The sequence below is a fragment of the Bombus vosnesenskii genome, unplaced genomic scaffold (genome assembly GCF_011952255.1).
Source record: "Bombus vosnesenskii isolate JDL3184/JDL3185 unplaced genomic scaffold, Bvos_JDL3184-5_v1.1 scf7180000013273, whole genome shotgun sequence".
Lineage (NCBI taxonomy): Eukaryota > Metazoa > Arthropoda > Insecta > Hymenoptera > Apidae > Bombus > Bombus vosnesenskii.
This window is the reverse complement of record NW_022882931.1, coordinates 3,233,846-3,259,367: the sequence shown is the minus strand read 5'-3', so window position 1 is coordinate 3,259,367 and position 25,522 is coordinate 3,233,846. Positions and strand designations below refer to the sequence as shown.

Genomic DNA, 25,522 nt, shown 5'->3' with positions numbered 1-25,522 from the left:
CATTTTTTGTTCATTTCCAAATTCCGTTATCCAAGCATATTACTAGTGGTCAACTTGTCAAGTTGTTGAGAAAAGAACATTTGTATTCACAAATTTATTTATCGTAAGAAAGTCATATAAATAGTCGTAAAGTTCGAGGTAGAATTTAGAAAGTAACGTTTGTAACATAGACGTCTTTTTCTACTTTTCTGACGTATAGAATTGCCAAATGTGATTTCTAAATAACTCGTTTTTAATTCTCTACGACCTAAATTTTATTTACCTATGAGAGAGAAAGAAAATCTAAGAACTAAGATTTCTTAGGAATTAGGAACATATACACAATCCTAAGTTGCGCAAAGTTATGGAAAGTTAAATAATCGGTCAATATTGATCTTGAGAAGTCTTCCACGCCTAGATCAAACACTCTTTAACAGGGCAACAATGATAGTTTCAGTAAAAAATGATTTCTATCTTTCGAATACAGTCGATGCCAGATCCTCCGTCAGATGAGTATAGAACAGACAGAAGCGAGAAGATGTACATTCAGGAAACCCGCAGCTACAGCAGCCACACAAGCAGTCATTCCCCATCGACTTATTCCACGTTGAAAGATTCGTACAGGAACTACAGCACCGCGAAAGAATCCAGTCCGCCATATAACTCGAGCAGCAGTTACAGCACTCTGAAGAACGAGTACCGAGAACCAGCAAAAATTGAACATCGAAGGGAGGAATTCGAATATCGTATGTCACCTGATCGAAAAATTACTGATACCTCCACGGACACGTACAGAAAACACGCGGACTCGTTTTCACCACCTGGAAATATCGATTATATCGACGAAGACATCCCCTATCACGCGAGACAGACGAGTCAACCATTCTCGTACGGTGCCACGTCGGACATGATTAAACATCAAAAACTATCGTCGCCTTCTTTGGTCAGAAAGGCGTCTGTGCGAGGTACGGCGCCTGTGGTGGATTTCGAAGATATCTTAGGAGAGAATTCGAGGAGACCTCTCAGCCCTTTGAGTCCAAACACGCCAGACCCTCCGCCAGAATTCGCCAACGGTCCCGCAAAGAGCAGTTCGGATCACGTGGATGGGTGAGTGATATTCTGCATTCCCTTTTTCTATGTCAAGTTGTCGCCTGAGTAATAGGGCTTTTTTCAATTGATAAACTTGAAGCTTCCACTCCTTTCTATACTTACGTTTGTGCGTAAATTAAAATATTGCGGAGAAAGATCTCATTCAAGGTTGTTCGGAATTTTGTGTGGCCGTCCATTTATGACTCGGGCGGGCCCTATCTCTTCTTTAGGAAATTCCGAATTACATGTCAATTTGCATGAGGTTAGGTAAAAAACCCTGGAAAAAACCCAGCCAGGAAGGCACGATGGAAAGACGAGACCCAACGGCTGGTGGGAATAATCAGCAATATACTAGGACAGTTTCGCAGCATTGCTAGCATCGCTAGATTTCGCTAGCATCATTAGACGTCGTACTGTGCGGATGAAATACTTCACTTCCAACAAGTTCTTACCACCGCCGTGTTCATAACATCACACTTTACTTTTATACAACAAGTGCAAATACAGTGCTAGATTACTATTATCAATCTATTGAACCTTTTCCACCTTGAGCGTTAAGTCATTCGAAGTACGCGATATCGACCGATCGGTTTGACCTGACCGGTTGCTCTTTAGTCGATAATTCGCAACAAAGATTGTTATGGGGAACCATCTAATATGAACTCGAAGCACTAACTCTCCTTCATAAGTTAGAATATCACGTAGAGAGATCTTATTCATGGTAGAAAAGCATCGAATCGATTCGCAAGAAATTACCATCTCTGATAAAGTCGACGCTTTCGTGATTTATGAATTCAAATATTATGTAGAAAAATCTCACGCGAAGGTATTTATGGGAATTTTTCCGATTCCAATCTTCTCGACAAACCGCTTTTGGTTCACAAAAAACTACCATTTCCAACAAACTCGAAGCTTCCATCCTCTATATATATATATATATATATATATATATATATATATATATATATATATATATATATATATATATATATATATATATTCTCTCCAACTCAGAGTGATTACAGGGTGCGTTTTCCTGGCAGTGTTCCCAGCGAGCAACGTTAATATCGAACAGCCTCGGCTGCGTGTAACAAATCCCATAATTAAATGCCGGGTCCGTCTCTAATAATACGACGCGGGTTGAAACGCTTTTCGCTCGCACCGTGTTTCGACACGCTCGATGAATATCGTGAAACGAGATGGAGATTAGGAAGTTTTCACGGAATCTGCCTTGGACGTCTCGAAGAACAAGTGGGCCATTCCCCTGGCAGAGCTTTCAGACGGCCAACAACGATCGCCTACAAGTAATGTCGCAACTCGTCCTCCGAATCAGGCGCCGCAGAAGAGTGTCACGAAGCTCGAAAGAGAGCCGGTAGAGAAACGAGGATAGAAGCCGTCGCTGGGACAATTAATAAATTGCCTACCCATAGGCGGACGCGATTGCAACGCACTACGGTCGCCGTATTTCTGCCAGGAATGGAGAACGCGGTCGTCGTGAGTCATTGTCGCTTGCCAGGGCAAATGGAAAGAGAAAAGTCAGTAGATACGGACGGTGCTGGGACAGACGCGTCGTATCGCGTTATGAAATACGAGTTTCGCGGTTGGAGGGTGGATAGTACGAGCTATGACCACATTGTCGTCTCGTTAATTCCTCGTTTTGGAACATTGTTCTTACCTTACAAATAAATCGACCGGTTTGACAGCGATGTTTCTCGATCGTACGTTAAAATACTATTTTGATTTCTTTTCGAGTTTGTCGTTGTTTGGATAATATATTGAAAAGCAGTGACAGCCGTTCTTTGGTTTCCTCGATCTTTGTTGTTCTTTATTTAAAATTAGACAATGGACTTTTAGGCAAATTCATATTTTTGACGATTCATATATTTACGAAACGATATATGTTCGAGGGAACTGAAGTTTTATTATACTGTGGTCGTCCTTCATCAAATTAAAAATATCTAATCGTCATTTCGTATAACGCCTTATACAATATAACTTTACTTGGAAGGTAAAAGACACGGAAAATTGCAAATTTTTCTGCACACGTCTTGAAAAAGGAAAGATAGGACATTTTAATTAAGGCGGGCAAGACAGATTTTCGTAACCCTGCATAGCATTGTACAGCACTGTGCTTATTGGCTTGATGAAAGCCAATTCTTTGTATTCGAACGACGCTCGATTTCGACTAGTTTCAATCCATTTGAGAATTCGGTCACTGAACTGAACGCGTCGATTTTCGCGGTCGAAATCTTATCCGAGAACGAGAGAAAGCAAGAAGTCCACGCTTAACAAGTTTGTTAAAGCGTACATATGTAGCCTATGGAGTTCGTCGAACCGGACAGCAGTCACCGTAAAATACTCGTCTCGTTTTGTGTATCGAGAGTCGCTGGAGGGCCCGAGAGCCGTGAAAATAAACGTCCCTTCTGGCACCATGAGTCGAGTTCAGCCTGCGAAACCGCAAGTTTCGCCCGGATATTTATGAAGAACCGCGATCCGCTACGATGAAGAAACAGGCGACGTTTATGGTCGAGGAGGTCGACAGACGTTTGGCAGGTCTGCTTTCTCAACCGCAAAGAAGCTCTCCTTTCGGGGCTTCGCCGCTCGTTCCTTGTCTCCCGATCCTGGTTTTCTGCTTCCCCTCCGACGTGTAGCTGTTTAAATTCCATCTACGGTGACCGTCTCTTCTGAAACAATCGTTCAAAGTACCGGACACTATCTCCGCTTTGATCGAAGCCGTTTGATCTCATTTTAAACGCGGATAGAAAAGTTAATTCTTTCCTGCTTCTATGGAAATGAAGTATTAATGACTAAAATTGAATATTTTGAGGAAATAGTCTGCTTTAAGCGCGAGGAATGACATGAAATTTGAAATATAGATAATACATTCGTATTTCATTGTAAAAGCGCAATTTATACGGCGAGGCAATCGACCCTTTCAGGACCGAATTTTTTGAAGACCGTGAGAAACATTCTTTTTTATTAATTTCTACTAACAGAACCCCATTTTCTCTGATATTTTTATAACGAAGATAGAATGCACTAAAATCAGGACCAATTTTACAAGACAAGTTTATTTATCGTTTAATTACCTAATGTCTTCATAAATTACAACATTGCCTACAAACAAAATCCACCATGAAAGGGTTAATATTCTCGAAATTTTTGAAAGGGTAGTGAAAATACTTGAATGATATATGGTAATGAAAATAACTAAAAATGTTTTTAAAAAATTTCCGTAAGACAAATGAGGCTATTTAAGTGGAATGGAATTGATAATCAACGTATTGCATTTCCTTCATATTTAATAAAATTACACCCCCGTGAAAGATAGAAAAAGTAATTTGTTATATCGTTTCTCTGTGGTCTTTTCTTGCTTGTAGTACGATGTATTAATTAAGTGAAATGTAAAGAATCGTCCAGGAAATATTGCAACAGTGATTCCTTTATAGACGCGCGAACGCGCGGAATTCGCATGGCGCAACGAAACGTGCGTGTATGGGAGTGAAATTAAAATGCCCCGTTTCCATCTACGAAATAAAAGATACAACGGTACGAATTTACGAGGGCGAACGTTCTCCGGTTGTCAGTTTGAAATAAACTGGATGCTATCTCGTTTTCCCGGCGCAAAACTCTCGCGCTTCAAATAATAAAACGTCTCGTTACATTCCCGCGATTCTTTCTTTCGGACACGCGATCGGTACTTTCAAAATCATTTGCGCTATTTCGTACGTCGGATGTAGGGCAATTTTCTGTTGTAGTGAACTTTTCATAGAAAATTAACTCGCCAACAAGTGGGCTTGTTTAAAAGCAACAATTGTAAATCCAGTCATTAGACTCTTCAAGTTTTTCCGACTCTACAGCTATCGTTTCGAGCTGAAACTCACAATGATGTATGTCAAGATTTAGAGAATTTCGATTTAGTCACGTATTTCGATCCTCGAAAGTATCATCCCCTACGATTCACAATCAAGTAAATTATAACTTTATTCTCTGCCACGATATGTTTTTGTGACTTTGAAAAATATAATAAATTTTTTAGAATGATAAATGCAGAATGCTACTTTACGAATAACAGCAATGAATTGATTTACACTACAACTTTCAAATTCTCCATATAACAGTAGCTTCGGTTAAGAGGTGATATTTCGTCGATGAGGACTACCCTGATTTTTTCGTCGGCTGGAAATACAAAAGTAGACACTTTTTCCGAAATAATACCGCGGCTAGAGGCATGGGAAGCAGAACCTCGGTCTAGGATAGATCGGAAAGGACGTCGGAAATGGGAGCTCGTCGAGAAAAATTGCGCGAAGGCTTTACGAACCGCTTTTGTGCTCTTACTTCTACTTCGAATGACTTCCGTATCCGAGCACGCTCTGCTTCCGCGAAGCTCCGCCGGCGATAGAAAAATTGCCAGCGGAAAGAAAATGTAGTTGCAGAAGCATGGAAAACAAAGCAAACCACCGGTGAAAGCGAAGAGAAGAAGAAGAAGGGATTGAGCCTCGTAGCGGTCGATTTACCGCGTCTCGTCTGTTCTATATTTATAATTATGTCAGAGGGCGGCCGGAGTCCCAGAAATAGGTATCTCCTCTCTCCATGTTTTTCCACAAATAAGAATCTTTTCTTTTTTGTTGTATCGTCCCTGACATTCTTCTTTACTTTATTTACCGCAGACATCCCTTAATGGGATCAATCGTCGACTCGTGATTTAATTCCGTTCTGGTTTGAATTGATCAAATAATAGAAAGATCAGGGAAATTAGCAAAAGATAAACAGAAATAGGAAATCAACTAAAATAACTTATCCTCTGTGATGTTCAAGTATTTGGATTAGTAAAATTTCAATTTTATTCAATTTCAATTTGCTGTATACAAGTTAGGAAACAAAAATCTCAAATTATTCATTTTAACTATTTCAATTTCGTGTTCGGTGCAGAGTACGATCTTTCCAAGCTCATTACTTACTCCGTAAAAGGATTAATTTTCCGTAAATCTACCAGCAATAAGAAATCCTATTTACGTCTCTTTCAGAAATTTGCAGCCATCGTTTGATCTCGCGGCAAATTAACTTCTCGTCCAAACTTCATGCGCGTTTGAAGATCGTAACAGCGTAAGAGCCTCGGAGCAATCGTTCCTCCTATAATTCGCAGCTCCATTAACACGGTTCGGTTTGCGTCATAAATGCAGCCATTTGCTTAAAATATTCGTTTATGAATTAATTTATGTCGCTGCAAACGAGAACCGTTTTCATTTCTATAGAATCTGTTTCTCCTAACATTGTCATGTTACAATGCTGTGTCCATAGCAATAAAGTCCACTATTCTGTTACACTACTGCGTTTACGAATAAATCGCAAACCATTTTCGTTTCCAGTATGGGCACTTTCGTTTCGTCAGAGAAGAAAATATACTGTTACGTCAAATACGAACGATATAGCACGGTGGGAAATGGAAATTTTAAACAGCGAAACCAACTGATGTAATCGTATCTAAGACTGAGCGCATTTTTGAGAGACGATTTATATTTTGGGCTGCAGAAATTGCGAATCAAATGATATTGTTAATTTATAGCGACCATAATAATTGAAATTAGAATATTTGATTTTAAAGAGTGCATTTTCGTTTTATATTTTACATTTTAATCGCGCTCAAGTATATTAGCAAAATATACAATAATATAAATATATCTTAAATTCACAGTCAGTTATCCATAGATTGGCATCACTGATTGGATCATTACTCATACCGGACGCGAAATTTTTACTAAATATATGTGTGCAATAAATATCTTGCAATTTTTATATGCGCTCGTTCCATATTTTACCAATATAATTATGATAGTCGTGTACCATTACAATACACGATGAAACTTCAGTGTTTCATATAAGACATACAATGTGGACGTAAAAGTTTTCTATCGTGAGCCAACGTGTAACGCAAACAATTCACGATTTTCTCCATCGCGAGGGTGTGGCCATACCAACAAAGCTAGGTATGAATTTCGTTAGACGTTAGTAAAAAGGAAATCTAAGCCGAGAAGAAAGAGATGGTCGATTTATGGTACCGATCGATATATTACGAGCGGCAGCACTGTGAACGAAACACAGGCAGAAATCGATGGCCCGCAGCGACCTCATCGATCAGGATGCAATTATCCAGGATCTATCTTGGTAGGAGGTCCTGATTCCGGCCTTCTTCCGACTGGGACCGTGACGTGGCCTGTTCTAACGAGGCTTTGTTACACGACTCGTGCGTCTCGTGTTCCCTCGAGAAAGTAGCTTCTCGTGTTTTCGTCGTCTGCTCGCGAGTAACTCGAGTCGGACAGCGTTAGGCGAGGAAAGCGAGAAATCACGATTTACAGGATGAAAACAGTTGCTCCACGGCAACCGAGATTCTAATCTCTGACAGGTGACAGAGGATCCTATACAACCTTCTTGGTCACGCTTTCTTTCCTTTTCGCGAGACGAAAGAATTATCTCGGCGCTCGAAAAGGAAACGAAGACGTTTTTTCTGACTTCTCGGCACTTTCGTGTAAATCGGTTTGCTATGTGCTTTTCTCTGTCGATCGATTCGACGACTTTCTAGTCTGAGTGTTTATACGCTAAAAAATTTGGGATTATTAGGTGTTCAATTCACTGCTGGTGCGACTGTTGCGTCTTGCCAAAAATGACTTAGAAAAATGACACTTCTGATGAAAAACATGTTGTAACTTTCATTTACACAACTTTTGTTATACGGATTTGTCTGCGATTTATTTTAAACGTGCATGGCGCAATGATCGAAAAAGTTTCAGCACAACGTGACAAAGTCCAAACCGCTTCTCTTCTTGTTACCAGATTATCATGGTTGAGGCAGCAGCAATTGAAACTTGCCGCGAGAAGGGATGAAAGGAACCCGGGCAAACTTTGGCGTCAGGAAACTGGGAATCGTGTGATCGGCGAGCTGAGAAGCTTACAGAGAGGTAGATTGAGGCACGACGGGTACGCTAGCGATTCTGCGGTGCTCGATGACGATGACGATACGTGGGTTGTCCACTCTACTTCCGGACAGGTGAGAAATAAGACCAATTTTCTATCCTACGTTTTGTTTTCCATAACTTTGTCATATCATATTATTTTTAACACTAGAATTATTAATAACTACAATCTAACTTGTATTAAATACAGACGAAACCGCAATCCTATATCGCATTCGTTTTCCCACAAAACGTGGAAATGGGTCATTTTACTCACTTTGGTATTTGTTAATTACATTACTGTTCTCTGGGCTATCATAATCTCTTTTATGATTTTATGTTATATTGTAATTTATTTTGACAACCATATCTCATTTCTAGTACAACCTACTTTTGTAATCCAATATTTATCTTCCGTGCACTTTTATTACAACACAGTCAATTTTTACAATTACTTACGATCTCTGTATCACGATCTTCTATTGATAATTCACAATTTTAGACGCAATCAAGACCGGCACCTTATACATCCGCGCCAGCAAGTCCTCTGCTTCCGCAACGATCCAGCAGCCGGAAGTACAATGGTACGATCGGAACCGGTACCCTAGGAAGACCACGAGCAGAGAGCGTGAACGAGCGTCCATTCATGTCCGTGAAACGCGCTTACGAATATCGCAAATACGGCGACAGTCAGGTAAACGAGGAAGTATATGTACACGTAATAATCAGAGAAAGATAGGAAGAAAGTAGCAGCTTGCTGTTACGTAGATTACGACATAACGTAGGCTGGAATCGATCGTGGTTAACGAACGCGTCAAGATGTCCAGAAGCATAAAATGTTTGATCGTCGTATAAAGCAACGAAAATCACGCAGGACGATTACGCGATAAATATTTATTAAGTCGTCGGTGCGGTTGGAGAAAACAACGTAGTATTAGCCGAGCCAGTTACTCGAAGCGCTCGACTACTTAAAATAATTATCGGTAATAAGGATAATAAATCGAAAACGGCGGCACGGTCGATCCTAGCTTTACGCGAATGAAACGGCGGCAGCACGAACGCTACAATTTAGTCCCTCATAGATTGCGACTGTAAAAGCAGCTCGCACTGTGGTGCTCTGTTTTATGGTTATATCCCACAGTTAGATCCTAAACAGCAAGAAACAGCCCACCTTACACTCGTAGACATGATAAAAACGATCGCATCCTTTAGAACCGCGAGTTACAGTTTAACCCTTTCTTGTGCCGATTTTTTGGCTCGGTTATTATACAATTATTGTGCAAGGCGTTGCTCGATGATCGGTGCGATTGGAAACGAGGATAATTCTACGCGATAAAGCCACTAAAAGATACCTGTGGAATTTCTTGCTTAGAATTTCTCCATAACTTTATTCGCCATACAATATATACCTATCATGAACCTATAATTACCTTGGATATTTATTATGACTGGCGAACCGGTTATAGAAAATTCATCATCGTTCTAACTTCATCTCCATATTCACGATTCTGAATCTTAAAAGATAGCCGTGTAATTACAAATTAATACGATTAACGTGTGCTAATAAAAGATCACGATGATCCGATGGCTAATAAGAAATCAGCGCGTGTAAACATAGAGCGTGGCAGGAAAGGATTAAAACGGCCAGCTCCCTCTAGCATGAAGCGCTTGGCTTGCTTTTCAGAGCCCTCCAACATCCCCTCGCTCAGGCTTAGCAAGCACGCAACCCTTAGGATTAGCAATGCAGCAACAAGCAACGTTCATTAATACGGACAAGCCTCAGCCACCACGACCAGAGTCTCGTAGCGATAGTTTTGCTCGCGCTGACGCTCTGTTGCGCGAGCACCGACAGCAACAGCAGCAACTGGCCGCCAGCAACGTTCACACGGAACAGAAACAATCGACGAGTCCAGATTTCGTCTCGACTCTGACTCGAAATTCTCGGCCAGAGTCGCGAAATCAAATCGTGACTTGTCAAAGTATCAGCAGAACCACGGTGACCAGCAACGACAGGACCACCGACCACGTGGACGCAGGATTGTTGACCATGGTCGATCAGCAATCGAACGCACCGAACAATCCAGACCCTCTCGTGAGCCTCATTCAATCACTGGCTGAAATTTCGCCCATTCGCTCACCTCAATCGATGACTAACAAGTCAGACATGAACGATCATCACACGAGCATCAGCGCAGCAACCACGACAACTGCGAGGAGCAACATTGTTAACCTTGCCAGCACTAATTGCTCCCCTAACCAGTCGCCCAAAGCATGGCAGAATTGCACCCAGGTTTGTCCAGCCTCCTCCCGCAGGAATCCTCACGTACCTCAACTTGCATTCTAATGTTTTTCATTTTTATGTGACTGCATGGAAGGATGGAGAGAAATATTCTGTGTGTGTTATTTTTTGTTGTTGTTGTTGTTTTATAGTTGTTTATTTTTTTGATAGATGTAGACTTAACTCTATTGCAGCTACGAATGAGATGTTTAACTCGTGTTTTTAATGAAACGTGAAATGTGATAATATCTAAGTAACAAGTTGACTACTACATCAAAATTGCGTGGTCTTGCATTATGACTAAACTTTAATAAGGAATAACTGATGTAAAGAAGAGATGGCTGAGAATATATGTAAAAATATATTATTTCCACTTGAGCGAAACCGTTCAAATGGGAAATTGTTAATATAACTCTATTGTCTCTCATTGGTACGCTTAACTAAAAATTAAAGGGATAAAAATATTAAAAATAGAAAAGATATTCTGAAGCTTTAACTGTATAATATTACGTCGTATCTCCAAATGCAAAGGGGTTAAGACTAAAAATGTCTTAGATTTCTCTCGAATCATTCTATTTGCATATTTCACCACAAATTTTAGATTGATTGTATACATATACATTTCAAATTGCTTCATACGCCTCATAGATTGATTAGATGTGCGCAGCATCTCTTCAACGTATTTTTAATAATACATCGTATGGAACACACGTGAAAATTTGATGAAAACTTACAGTCGCACAATGACTCTGCTTCATCGTGGACCGAGAGGAGCGTCAGTCCCGGAAGTACGGTGGTCAACAGCGCGTCGAGGCCGCAGACTCCGGCGTTTCCGGTACATCCTCGAACCCCGTACGTGAACAATTCCTCGCCTACGGTTACGTTCGCGGCTGATCGCTCCTATAGCACGAACACGAGTTACAACGTGAACAACAACAACAATAACGTGCACAACGTGGAGTCAACCGGGAACAATAATAACAACATCGGGAATTATGGCAGCGAACGAACGATCTACATCGAAGAACGAAGAGAAGTCTCGAAGGAGACGGGACTTCCACCCAAGAGTCCGACAACACAGAGGTGGGCAACTATTTTGTTATTTTTATATTATTATTAACTTGTTTCATTCTCTGATTAACGAAAATAGTATTGGAGCTTCGGGAGGCTCGATTTATTTATTCTACGAATAATATAAAATCAAATTCAAAAGTCGAATAATTTGCTTTCATTATTTATTGTGTTCGAATTTTTACACAATTAATTTGACATAAAAGATTATAATAATAGTAATTTACATGAGGATAACGAAGATAATGATTTGAAGGGTAAGAAAATTAGTTCACACTCGTAATGACTGAAGTTCCAGTTTCGTTTTAATGGAACAGAGTGATTTTCTTTTTTTCCTATTGTTTATTTTCTAATGAATGCTGAAGCAAAATTGTTTTGATGGGATTATCTTCCATCGAACATTGCTGATGGAAGCAATGATTATGACGCAGAACGATATTCGTGATTCTAGACGCTTGAGTTTCCCGGCAAGCGGGCCACTTAAACAAACGCATAACAAACGATGGCCGCTCACTAACCAATCGGCGTCGTTCGACTATAGGTAATATATTATTTGAGAGCACTGGAACACGTGGCAAATGACGAACTCGCGCTTCTCAACGATAGAAATGCGTTGACTTCGCAAATATGTCGTGAATGTTTAATGTCGTGCCATTAACCGTTTGTATCAATACACTTCCACTGCAATCGCATCGTATATGACCATCAAAAAAATTATGTCAAAATATCATCTGATCAACGATATACATTTACGACTTGAACATTTTAATCCTTTCACAGTGTAATTCGAAATAAATATGAGCAAAACATAATAATTTATGCGTATATGTAGTAAATAGTAAAATATATTATTGCTGTGTTTCTAAGAGATATTTTAGATTTATCGTCTGATAATTGCATAGGAAGGTAGTGGAACGTTACTTGCAATTACTAATTAATTCCTCATTAATTTATTATCTTCTGATTTGTACATCTTTACACTAAAATTCGTATACTGTTACTATCAAACAACCAGTGTGTCCGAATATTTATAATTGGCAAAATATATATCTTTTGTAAATATCTGATACTAAAAATTCAGAAAATTACGTTGCCAAAGCAATAATTATTTTCTAAATCACTTATTCTGAATTCTTTATCATTTTCGTACACTCTTAAAGGGTTAAAGTGCCTGTAATACATGAAACTTTCGTGTTTCATTTTGGAGCGATGCGGTTGTATGGGGTTTTGCAGATCTCAGCATCGTGATGAAAAACGAAGAGCTAAGAACACGCATTGTTCGTCGTGTGTGAGTGTGTATATTGCACCTGTCGGACTAACAAAAGCTCGAGCTTCTTGCATCGTGAACCACCTTGAAAGCATTTTGTCATGCAACGAATGTCCAAATATGTCAGCACAGTAAAAAACGAAAAAGAAAAAATATGTCAAAGAAAACTCACGTAATAATTCATTGACAGGCTTCTTATTAATAATAAGAAAGGAAGATAGAGGACATTCGATATCACTAATTAACATGTACAATAATATATGCACTATCATTTTACTCAATGACAAGAATTTTTGCTGACAACTGTACGTGTATATAGACGTGCGTGAATCGTTAGGATAAAAAAGAATTGTAAGTTACGAGACGTATTCGTGCAATCGTATTTCTTTCTCGCTCTTTTTCTGTCTCTTCGCCTGTGTTTCCTTTATCGATATTCCTTCTTCCTGGCCCTCGATCTTTTCCTCGTTCTTGTATGTACCACATTTCCGATGTTTTCTCACAGCGTACACCATCTTGCACGAATCACCTGACAACACACATCTGTACACTGTACACACACAGAGATCACGGAATACACGCGTCTGCCTGCACGCGGAAAACGATCCTGCTCGAAATGCACTTTATAACGATGCTTGTGATTGCTTCCTTGTAGCAAGGACCGATCTGTTTCTCCGATAAACGAGCCAACGATGCAACAACAATCGCAAGCTGTCTCGCGCAGCCCTGGTACTCCGACTCACATTGAATTTGCCCAAAGTCCGAAGGTACGTATAGTCAAATACACTTTACGAATTATTTCTCAATCAATTATTATCTGTATCGATTTAATCGATCGTTTATCATGTTTCTAATAGCATTTTTATTTATTGTACGAGTATTCATTTTCATTGTATTAAAGCTGCTGTAGTTTCTGAGACGATAGTATTATGATTGGATTTTAGAGTGCCACATCGTACACATCCATAAACAGTGGTGGCCAGTCATCTCCTCAGATCCAGTATTACGGTTCAAGACGATCCAGTGTACATTCAAACACCGAGCCGCAAGAAGTGGCCGATGTCAACGTAAAATTTGTGCGCGACACCAGCAGGATCTGGTACAAGCCCAACATATCTCGAGAGCAAGGTACTTATTTCACTCAAATTTCCTTCTAGAATTCTATCTATCTCGAATAATCTGCAAACGAATTTAATTTCCTAATCAGGCTTTCATCAAATAATAAATTAACCATAGACAAACGACGTAGAAGCAATATTTTTACTAAACTACTGATTTTTATGCATTTACAGGAATTTTATTTGTGAGGATTTTTATTCATTTTTTGAGAAACTTTTTAATTGTGAAAATTTGAATCCGAAAGATAAGTCTGAACGACGTAAACACGAATCTGTATTGATATTTTTCAGCAATCTCAATGCTAAAGGATGCAGCGCCAGGAACATTCGTCGTTCGAGATAGCAATTCCTTCCCAGGAGCCTTTGGACTCGCTCTGAAGGTAGCAACTCCGCCTCCAAGTGCACCAAGCAGTCCCAAAGACCCGTCTAGCGAGTTAGTCAGGCACTTTTTGATCGAGCCTACATCCAGAGGTGTTAGATTAAAGGGATGTGCCAACGAGCCAGTCTTCAGCTCGTTATCGGCGTTGGTTTATCAACACAGTTTGATGGCGATGGCTCTACCTTGCCAGCTGTTGCTCCCAGAACCGGAAGCTGCAGCCAGAGCTCTCGATTCACCTGGCACGAATAGCACACAGCAACTGCTTGCACAGGGTGCAGGTAATTCATTAAGGAAACGTAATATTCGACTAATGTGAAATCTTCAACACATGAGAAATATTAATCAAAGAATATTAATCATTCGAATTCAATAATTTCAAAAATACGAATATTCTTTGATTAACTATTTATAAAACTCAAACATATACAGAATCAAAGTTCTTTACTTCGGGAGATTCTTGCAATTTCAAAGTTTTTCGATGAAGACCTATGACGCATACGTGTGCATCATTATATGTATATAAAAAGAGATACGCATGACGCATATATTGCGTTACTAGATAGATGTTAATTTAATTTCTCAATTGCATTATGATTTATGATTTGTAATTTCTGTTTAGCCTGTAACGTTTTATACCTTTTCACCATGGACACGGAATCACTGACGGGTCCTCAGGCCATCAAAAAGGCAGTCACGACAATGTTCGAGCAGAAGCCACTGCCTACAGCGACTATCGTTCATTTCAAAGTTTCAACGCAGGGAATAACTTTGACGGATAACGCGCGAAAGCTTTTCTTTCGTAGGCATTATCCCACGAATAATATCAGCTACTGCGGCTTAGACACGGAGGAACGCACTTGGGACTTCGCCAGCGAGGAAACTGGCCGCTCAGTCAGTGCCCAGTACGTTCTTTATGTTCATTCTTTTCACATTCCAATTTCTCTTAAATTTACCACTAGTTTTACTTTACCACGAAGATACCTAAAATTATTTCCTTCGATTCGAAACTATTTAAAATTCAGATTAAAATTTAGTCTATAATAGCAACTTTGTAATTTAATGTTAGCTTTGAAACTTTAGCTGCATTATTTTTAGAATTGGCATTTAATCGAAGGTTACAAATCTGTTGTCTAATATTTCTTTCGAAATTCAAGTGAATTAGTTGTAAACATGGAATTCAATCGAAAGTAGGAACGTAATCAAAGATTACTCTTAAAATTCAAATCGACCAATTTTTCTCATAAGTCCGATTTATTATTGTATGTCTAATTCTCTTTTTCCAGTCGATGCTTCGGATTCGTCGCTAGAAAACCGGCGCACAAATCGGACAACCAATGCCACGTGTTCGCGGAGCTAGAACCAGAACAACCAGCCACAGCCATAGTGAATTTCGTGAACAAGGTCATGATGGGCAACTCCATAGCCAAGGCCAACATCGTATAAATTGTTTTATTCGTCGCACACGTCCTCCAGAATGCTTGAATAACGGTTTCATCTCCGAAACGCGGACAGAAAGTCGACGAAAACAAGATAGAAGCGATTCATCATGAAGAATGAATACGGATCGAACATTATTTACGAAGAATAATAGCAAGACCGTGCTATTCGAAGGACGTTAGTTGACTATCGTAATAGGTCTTCATGCATTTCGTGAAGTAGAATCGAGTCAGTAGAGCATGAACGTTCTAAGCAAAAATACAGTAGAAGTTAACGATAGAGATTGAATCGTTATTGTTCTAAATGAAGAAGTATCCAAGTGAAATGGTAAACTCGGTTCCATCCTCGTGTCAGTGATCACGCTATTCAGAAGAGAATGTTATTAACGACGATCGTTATTGCTGGTTATTATATTAGAGAATAGTAAAGTAATATAAACTATATCGGAGCAAAGTACGATGGCGCGATTGCAACTTCTCGTTGTGTTACATTCTAGAAAAGAAACACGAAGATTTAACTTAAGAATAATTGTAACGATTATTCGTCTATGATTAACCGTTTTGTACCAGTTTTTTACGTCTATAATCGAGAATCGTTCCTGCATTAATTAACGTAAACCATCATCAAGAGCAACGCATGCTACACAGAATTTTCGTTTTCTATTAATCGTATTCGTTGTGAAGGGTCGAAGTTACAGGATAACGACGTTATACTTTGCTTCCAGCGCGAAACTATTACACGAACGATATGCAAGCGAACGTACCGATAGCTGGTAGGTATAGTTGATTACGAGTAATCGAGCGTGCTCTATGCGCGAATCTCGAAGATCGTCGCGCATTCGAAGCGCAGACTCGCGAGTACGTGTCTCGATCGTAAAAAATATCACACGCAGAAATAGTTACACGTATATATGTACACTGTTACGAAAAAAAGCAAGAAAACTCAAGAAAATAGTTGAATATCTATATACGTTATTAATCACGTTATACTTGGGACTCTCGAGTAATGTTTATCGAAGAAAATGTTACGTCGTTGCGGAGCCGTGCCTGTGTATCGTAGCCCGCGATGTTCCAAAAGAAAGCAGCGGTTTAACGTTACGAATAAAACGTTCTATAAATAACTGTAAATAAGTCGGACAGAAAATATGAACAGGTATCGAGAAGAGAATCGATGCTTGTTCGTCGGATGAAGAGATGAGAAGTTAAGGGATAAAGTAATGGGGCGAACGGAAGAAAAAGGAGAGATCGATCCTCCAACAGCGTCAACGTGACGGAACAAAAATATAAACGATACTCGATGAGGAGTAGCGTATCGAAACGAAACATCACATTTTGTTTAATGACTCCCCGTAGGTTCTTGCCATTTATTCGTCCTCGCGAGCGACGTCCTTCGTTCGTGAAAGAAGAATTCGAGAATCGACGAAGGAAGATCCAATTGGCGGGGACGACGATAAGCAGTCAATTATTACGAAAGAAATGTTATATGTAATTACGACAATACCGTGCCACGAGGGGATTTACGATAAAAAAGAGGGAAAAAAAGAAACTGTTTATCGTATCCTCGACGTCGCGATAATTTTCTTTCTTTTCTCTTCGTCTAGTTTTTACACTGTTTTAATGCAATCGAGAAGATCGGTCGGACGGGCTCTTATTAAGCTTCCTCTGCTTTATCCAGATGACTCTTCCAGTTATCGAACCAATGATATTGGAGAAGAAATGGAGAGTGAGGAGTTTTTGTCAGAAACTGTGTGCTAGTCAAAATTCGATGTGTATACTCGAACGTACAGAGAATTCGATATATAGATCTCGATCTGTAAAAGACGAGAATAATACAAACCATCCGATCTTTCTTCTCGATCCTCCTCTCTATTTTAATTCTTCGTAGTCGTTGTTCGTGGCCGCGTATCTGGCCGCGAGCCACGATCGTTGTCTCGTCTTTATATGTTTCAATTTTCGTACACGTGGAAAGCTAACTAACCGAGTAACATTAATTTAACACCAGTCATTATTATAATAATTATTAATTATTATTACTTATTTACGCTCTATTATTACGTAGGTTCACGCAATAATTGTATTGCTGCATACCAGAACGGTATGCTGTTATAGTTGTAACGATAATAAACCATATTCGCAGCGTACTATCAAATAATCCATTTTTATCCTATTTTCAGGAATACGTTTAAAAGAGTATCCAAGAAGAAAAGGAATAAATTTTGCCTAATCTACTTTTCTCCCTGCTCCTGAGAAAAATCTGCTCGTAATTTTCTTGTTTGAATAATAGCATCTAGAGCTGTCATACTTCTGTACTCGAAAAGTAGGATAGATCTGATGGATAGAAATCCGTATATTATCGATTAAATATCAAACTACTTTCTTTGATTCAAGAATGTGCAACTTACAAGTCGCCCACTATTACGCGAAGTATCGCTCAGAATGAAAGGAAAAGTTTGCAGAAAACTAAATCGACTTTCTTTGCTTTTTCATATTTTACATTTGCCTTTATCGGAATGGAATTCGGTGAAGAGGTAGCTACGGTAATAGAAAATTGCCTCTCGATTACCGTTAGCAGATTAGAATGGAATGAGACGCGCTGCAAAGAAAAATGATGGAACGTTTCCCTCCAATGAACCGGATTCCTCTTGCGTGCAATAAACTTTTTTCATAGACACAGTATAACATAATTATGAGGCTACCGACGTTGTCCTTTTTCTTCTGTATAATCTTTAACCTGTTTAAAATTGCACGCTTTCGAGTTGGAAATTTGCAAATTCCTAAAACAAAAGCAAGAAGACCTTCGCATTTAACTTCATCAGTATCATCCATCATCTCTGCAACACAATAGATTAAAATAGCATTTTCAAGATTGGAAAATATTTGGTATCACATAAACTTGTACGAAATATCTAAATGTTGAATTGAGAATCTTCCTAATTAAATAATTAGTGACAATAACTAATAACAAAATACTGCAGTCTTCTATTCATCAAATAAGGAATATATCATCTATTTCTCTTTCCATGATAAGAAATAAGATACTTTGTAATGTCGCAAGGACTATGTGCAACTAAAAAGATCCTTCAGAAAAACAGTCGTTAATCTAATAAAAAAGATCATGTAGAGCTAACTAACGGAGTAAGATTAATTTAATTTAACGCCATAAAACGGGGCATAAACCTAATTTAATAAAATTCTAATGTGATGATAAAATAATTTTTAAGTTACTAACGATCCAATAGAATCATGTGTATTCCACTAACCTCAGGACCTTCGATCTACTATCGAAGCGAGGTCTTAGAAGTTCTCACGAGGAAGTCGAGTACTGAATACCATACAGAAATCCCGTAAGCTGCGCTCGTAAGGCAGCCCCAGAGAAATTGTCCTTTTTCGCATACGACGAACAAGTCCGAGAAAGACTGGTTTCGGCTCGAATCACCGGATCAGTCAACGAAGAGACTTCGAGACGGTCGCATATCCTGGCCTGACACAGGCCAATCATGGCTGTCGACTTCAAGTCGATCCTACGCGTCGTGTTTATCGGTTTATCAGTGATCATCATCGCGTCGAATCGAGTCATTGCTCGACCACAGCGCGGCGATTTGGAATTTCTGCCCGTAGAAAATTACGATTGTTCTTCCATGAGAAAAGATGATTGGTCCTCCGACAAAGGAAACCGTGAAACAAGGTTTGTTTTCGAGGAATATTATTTTCTGTGATGAATTTTAAACACGTAGTTAGATTATGGATTCTCATGCAATTTTATATTTTTAGAAATAAAGAATTAGAAAAATATTTATTCATCAAAAGAATTTCTGTATGTGTCAAATTTTTATAATTCAAGAAACAGAAACTAAATAGAGATTTCTTTTATCTACTAAATTTTCTGACAGGTGCTTTACTTTGCGCTCTTTGTACGTTCTTGTATATTGCGTACGTCAAATCCATTTTTAAATCTCCCATAAATACATAAATATCCGCAATCTACTGATTCTAACACTTTCGTGAATTACATTTGATTGAGTGTACGTTGGATTAACTTTATTTTGATTGATCGATTTATACTTGTCAATAATGATCCGCAAGTTCTGAATGAAGATTTGTTTAAATTCTGGGGAAATACAGAGGATAATCGGATTTTCAATGATCACGAGAACACGGACCACATTGAAAGAATCGAGGTTGTTGTTTCAGATATCTGGATGAAAAGAATACTACATTCAACGAAACTGACTATGATTTATTGATCGATAACGATGGCAGAGGATTCTCTTTTGTAAATATCGTTGAATCAGTGTTTTTTGCGGTAGCTAATGGAATCGATTCCATCATGACTACTATTATCGGTACAGAGAAAAATTTCAAACCGCGGTCGTCCAGAGTTAGCTACAAAAATTATCAATTGATCAGATTGTACCCAAGTTCACAAGGACACGTGAACGATCTGAAAGATCTTAAAGAAACTGAGCCTGAAGATGTTAAGTTTTGGATCGAACCAATGTACAACAAGTGCGTGTTCTTTATTTGTGCTAATTTCCTTTAATCGTAATTTGGTAGATTGCAAAAGAATCATATTTAAAATTGATATTCTAGGACAACAGACGTGGTTATCGCGCCAGATCTTGTCTCTGACGTGAAAATATTCTTTAGAAACAAAGGGATCGATTTCAAAGTGCTGATGCCGGACCTTCAGGTACGAGATGTAATATTGGCAGAATATTTAACGATAAGAGGTTATCAATAAAAGACAAATATTAGAATAGTCAGATATACGAATTTTAACCTTGCTGCGATTTTCGAATTTTCCTTGAAATTGGCGTTTCGACGATTTGATCTTGGATTTTACTTTGAATTAAAAAATTTCAATTTTAATTGTCTTCAGAAAATTTAGAGATTAACACATCATTGTAAAACGTGATTACGCATATTGAAAATGTAGCAGAGATATTAAGGACTAGTTTAAATTATAATATCGTACCTAAAGTTAATTACAGTGACATCAATTTATTTCCCTCTTCAATTGTTCGTTTAATTCCCTGCAATAGAAAATAATAGCGTATCAGAATCCAAAAATGACAAAGGAGCAACGCGAAGATCTTGTCATGACTAATGGCCACAGTATGACTTGGAAACGGTATCATCGATATGGAGGTAAGTACGTTTCCATACAATACTCATCGATTTACTCAACAATGTACGAACGCATTGTGCTGCTAAAAAATAGTTCCTGATATACTTAATTGAATTGATCCGCTATTTACTTAAACGTCATCGTATTGGATAAATAAATAAATAATCAAGATATTTAAACTGATCCAGAGAGTGAGGAAAATATGAACAAAGATTTGATAAACAGGTTTTTACTCACGTCGGATTCCTCGATGTCAAGCTTCAGACAAACTGCACATTATATGCTCGATTATATGTTTGATCTTTGACTCGAATCCTCGTTCAAACGTCGCACGGTGCAATGAGATCCTACGTTTCAAACATAAGATTTTAGAAAAAAAAATTTCTAGTAGTTTATTGCTGAAAACTGAACGACTAAACACCAAAAATTCTGCGTCTATACTATATCTTTTCTGTATCAAACTCTTCTGAAATATCCAATGTAAATCTGGTCGTCCGGTTTCAGATTCCTCCACTGTCTTCAATCTATTTTTACCATTTCTATCTTCTAGTCATATCCTACAACATAATATATGACATAATATAAGATAATATTCCTACAATAAGATGAATGATCGTGTCAAACTGTGAAAGTTTTCGAACACAATATGTGCAATTCGTTAGCATCTCTTTAGAATAGAAATTTACAATAATTTATTTTAATGTACGAACATTTTTTTTTTTTCAGAAATCGTTAAGTATTTGGAATATTTAGCCTTGAGTTATCCAACCCTAGCCGAAGTGATAACTATAGGACATAGTTATGAAAACCAACCTATCAAAATGATAAAAATTTCAACCGGACCGAATAAAGAAGGCGAAGCCAAACCGGCTGTTTGGATAGACGCCGGTGAGTTGCTGTTCCTATGTTTTACCCACAAATTTTCAAATTTTACAAACAAATTCTATAAATTACAATCATCTGATTATCGTATTTATTTAACGTAAAATTGTAAAATTATAAGAAAGATACCTACTTGCCAATCGACTAATATTCGTTAATTGGCTAGCAATCGTACGTGCTTAACATTTTCTATTGAAGTCGAACTAAGGATACGGCAAACTCCAGAATCGTATCGTGTTCTAGTCTTTAACATGAAAGCCGGATCTTTGTTATTCTCGTTGACAGCCCGTGGATTTATGTTTTAACTGAACCGAGACTCTGCATAGTAACGTGAGAGATCGTACGTACGAGGGAATTTCTAGTAAATTCATTTCTTCGTTCTCAAAGGAAGATCGTTTCCTGTATGATGTTGCTTCCTACTGCGATAAAGACTCCAAGGATTTATAAGGAGAAAATGTAATAGATACATAAAGAGCAGGATATTATAACAATTTAGTAAAAAGAATACAGAAAGCTGTATGAAATATTCCTTCGAATCAACAGATTTTCATATGTTTTTTAATTAATTGTTTAATGCCTTCGAGTACTTACGCTACGTTATTATTGATAATTGTATCTTTATTCGCGTTATCCAAGTTCATTTCGTATATTCGGTACATGTTGCGTCAGACAACATCTATCTATATCTAGGCACTTCATCTAAGTCAAAGTATAAAGACCGTATTAATTAAATTCATATCCTCCTCGAGAAGACGTTATAAAAAATAGCAATAAGTCGCCGGAGGATATCGCTCTATGCAAATGAGGAACGTAATAAGAAAAAAATTGTCTATCTTTTTTGTCACGTAGTAAAATCTAAGTCAATAAAATTTCTCGAGAAAACGTTTCAAAATATTTTCGAGAGAGCAGAGTTTCTATGCTCGACGCGTTCCACGTGACCCTATCCCGTTATGTGGTTTTTTCTGGAATTGTCCCTACATTCGGCAGGTATGCACGCACGCGAATGGATCGGCTCCGCTGTGGCGACCTACATCATCAGCCAGTTGGTCGAGAAAAACTCGAGCTACGCTAAATTGCTCGACAATTCGGACTGGATGATCTTACCGGTCGCAAATCCGGATGGCTATGAGTTCACTCACACTGGCGACAGATTATGGAGGAAGACGAGAAGTAATCATGCAGAAAATCAAGATGACAGTCGGTACGATTGCGTTCTTCGATTTTTTGGATCCTTTTCAAGAAAACACTTCGTTCGTTATCTCCATAACTGAGGATAGTGGTGGATCGATATATGAAATTCTCTCACAAACTAAATTATCTCTATTTTCATATAACAAAATTTATAGATACACTATTAGTATCCATCTTTAAAAATAAAGAATCTGTTCCTATTTTGAGGAATTTATTTGTCATAAAAAGGAAGCATAAATAATGGCAAGTTCCAAGAGAAATCTTTACAAATAGCCATCGTAATTGTCAATTTCACCTGTATTTTAATTTATATAGTTAATCAGTATTATTTTTGAATTACTGTTTCTGAAAAAAATTTTAATATAATTTAGTTTTACTTACAATATACGTGGTTAAAGTAATTGCAACGTACATTTACGCCTCTTTTCAGTATCTTGTGACTTACGAACGGGAATGTTGCTCCATTTTAGGTTTCTTCAGCTAGTGAACCATTATACAGGGTGGTTATGGGGCAAATGCGAGGGTGTCGACCCGAATAGAAACTTTGACTACCATTGGGGTGAAATGGAAGAGGGTGGGGCGAGCTTGGACCCTTGCCACGAAACTTACGCCGGACCGCGCGCGTTCTCCGAACCGGAAACGAAGGCAATGGCCGATTATATCTTGGCTAACAAACAAAATATTAGGTAAGTATATAGGATAATTTAGAAAGGCGATTAAAAAATCGTCAGTTAATTAAATTACGATTTTTTTAATTGAGTAACCTCAAGCAAACGCTTGTCGTATTCCAGTGATTTGTCTTTTTCACGACCTATTTTTAGAAATTGTACGTATCGATTCCAAACGGTTTCATCGGTAATATTGAATCCGATACAATTTAATCGAAGTTAATCCAGATCATGGATTTAAATGATGGATGGAATAATGCTTTTAGGATTTATCTAACGTTGCACTCGTACTCACAAATGTGGCTAGTGCCATGGGGATATACGTACTCAAAACCGTCCGATTATTCCGAATTAGCAAACGTAGCTAAAAAAGCGATAGGAGCCATTTCGAAAATACACGGGACCGATTATCAACTTGGTACATCGGCACATCTGTTATATCCAACCTCAGGTACGATCACGTGAAAATCAATATTAAACGGATACGATAGGTGAGATAGCAAGGTAAATGGTTCTTATCTCCTTTGTTTGATAATATTCAACAATTAACGAAGCGAAAAACGTACTCACGTGCTGACAGTTAATTAAACTGATAAATAATGGGCTATTGAACAATAATAACTGGGAGACAAAATGAGATCATATCATAAAATATTAAAACAAAAGTGATATTCGTATTTATAGAAATGTTCTTCTGTAGTATATAATAGCCTTTTGTAGGAGAGTAATGAATTTACAAAGATAATTGAATTTTTATTTAATATAGAATTGTACATTTATCGTATATATCGAATTTTTACTGGAATAAAATTGATCAAACTACTTCCTTATGAAATTACCAATTAAAAGCGAAACTTGTCGTTCGACGATATATTATAATATTTTTTTTTCTCGTTCCATATAAAGTTCAACAGTAGGAACAGAAATCGTCCATTCTTTATTTATCATTCCTTGTAAATCTATTTGAGTAACAGTTTGTTTGAAATTTTGCCAATATAATCATGGTAGTCGAGTTTCATTTCGATGTTAATAAAATTCCGAATGTTTTATATAAACAAAATATATTCATGAAAGATTTCTGTAAATATTCAAATATTTTCGTGAGCGACTGTAAGAAAAGTTGCTTAACAATTAAAATGTATGACTCGTAATGCTCAGCAAATTTTAGGTGCTTCTGACGATTGGGCCAAGGGAGTAGCCGGAATAAAATACGCCTACACGTTAGAGCTTCGAGATCGCGGCACGTACGGGTTTCTACTTCCGGCGTCACAGATCGTGCCAACTGCTCGTGAGATTTGGGCAGGAATAAGAACGATCGCCCGTCTAATCACTTGCAACACATGAAATCGATCTCTATTATCAATTGAGTACTTCAACGTAAAATTGTTAATTATCGTGTCTTATCGGCGCAATGATTTTGACGACTATCGATATCGAGGAATGAATCTATCTCGTGCGACAGTGATAATTTGGATTGATAAGCGTGGAATCGATCGAAACCGACGATAATAGCAATTTATTTTCCGTTACGAAATTATCAAATGTGTACATAGTTTGTCACCGGGAATATTAAAATGCTATTCAGAATTCTGTAACCTACTGACAGAATTTTATTATTCACTGCATGTACCAGCTTTACTAAATATTCCAGCGCAGATAATCGTATTAAATTCTAATAAGTGATATGTAAATATTGTAAAGTATACGCAAAGTATATAGAAATATAAGAATTTAGTAAGATGTAAAAGGAAGTGAATGGACGAATAAATGAATTTAAAAAAGACAAATTATATTCATCACTTCGGAGAAATAAGTTAGAATATATTTTTTGAGGTTTAGGTCAATAACCTATTTGTATCTATATTTAATAAAAATTTTTTAACAATTGAAATACTCAACCCCGATACAAACGCGCCACGATACAACAATGAATCTATTATCTAACCATATCTAATGGAAAAATAATCAATTAGTGCGATATAATTGTATGAAAGAAAGTAACATAGTATTATTGACAAAAATACGATTGCGATATTAAGCGATAATCATTGCGTTCTTTAAAACGTAAACTTAAAGTTAACATATCGAA

The 25,522-nt window shown here is 37.9% G+C and overlaps 2 protein-coding genes across 17 annotated transcripts in view; both read left to right on the top strand.

The window, feature by feature from the left end:
* The window catches only part of LOC117231650 (tensin-1), a 181,594-nt gene extending 163,889 nt beyond the window's left edge, over window positions 1-17,705 (top strand). For 12 of the 16 annotated variants that reach the window (XM_033490281.1, XM_033490278.1, XM_033490288.1 and 9 more), the window contains 11 exons: window positions 467-1,086; window positions 7,900-8,113; window positions 8,521-8,712; window positions 9,703-10,308; window positions 11,033-11,379; window positions 11,819-11,908; window positions 13,287-13,398; window positions 13,576-13,759; window positions 14,041-14,406; window positions 14,748-15,030; window positions 15,412-17,705. In XM_033490281.1, coding sequence (XP_033346172.1) covers window positions 467-1,086; window positions 7,900-8,113; window positions 8,521-8,712; window positions 9,703-10,308; window positions 11,033-11,379; window positions 11,819-11,908; window positions 13,287-13,398; window positions 13,576-13,759; window positions 14,041-14,406; window positions 14,748-15,030; window positions 15,412-15,571 — 3,174 coding nt within the window. In that variant the 3' untranslated portion in view covers window positions 15,572-17,705. The remainder of the gene's footprint in view (window positions 1-466; window positions 1,087-7,899; window positions 8,114-8,520; window positions 8,713-9,702; window positions 10,309-11,032; window positions 11,380-11,818; window positions 11,909-13,286; window positions 13,399-13,575; window positions 13,760-14,040; window positions 14,407-14,747; window positions 15,031-15,411) is intronic. The other 4 variants (XM_033490280.1, XM_033490279.1, XM_033490285.1 and 1 more) reach the window with 3 other exon arrangements.
* A 1,055-nt stretch (window positions 17,706-18,760) lies between these two features.
* LOC117231652 (carboxypeptidase B-like) lies at window positions 18,761-25,257 on the top strand. The gene is made up of 9 exons (XM_033490296.1): window positions 18,761-19,249; window positions 19,756-20,070; window positions 20,155-20,254; window positions 20,607-20,712; window positions 21,419-21,580; window positions 22,562-22,775; window positions 23,236-23,451; window positions 23,700-23,884; window positions 24,602-25,257. The coding sequence occupies exons 1-9, from the start codon at window positions 19,062-19,064 to the stop codon at window positions 24,775-24,777; spliced, it is 1,662 nt and encodes a 553-aa protein (XP_033346187.1). The 5' UTR covers window positions 18,761-19,061; the 3' UTR covers window positions 24,778-25,257.
* Window positions 25,258-25,522: the final 265 nt, after the last annotated feature.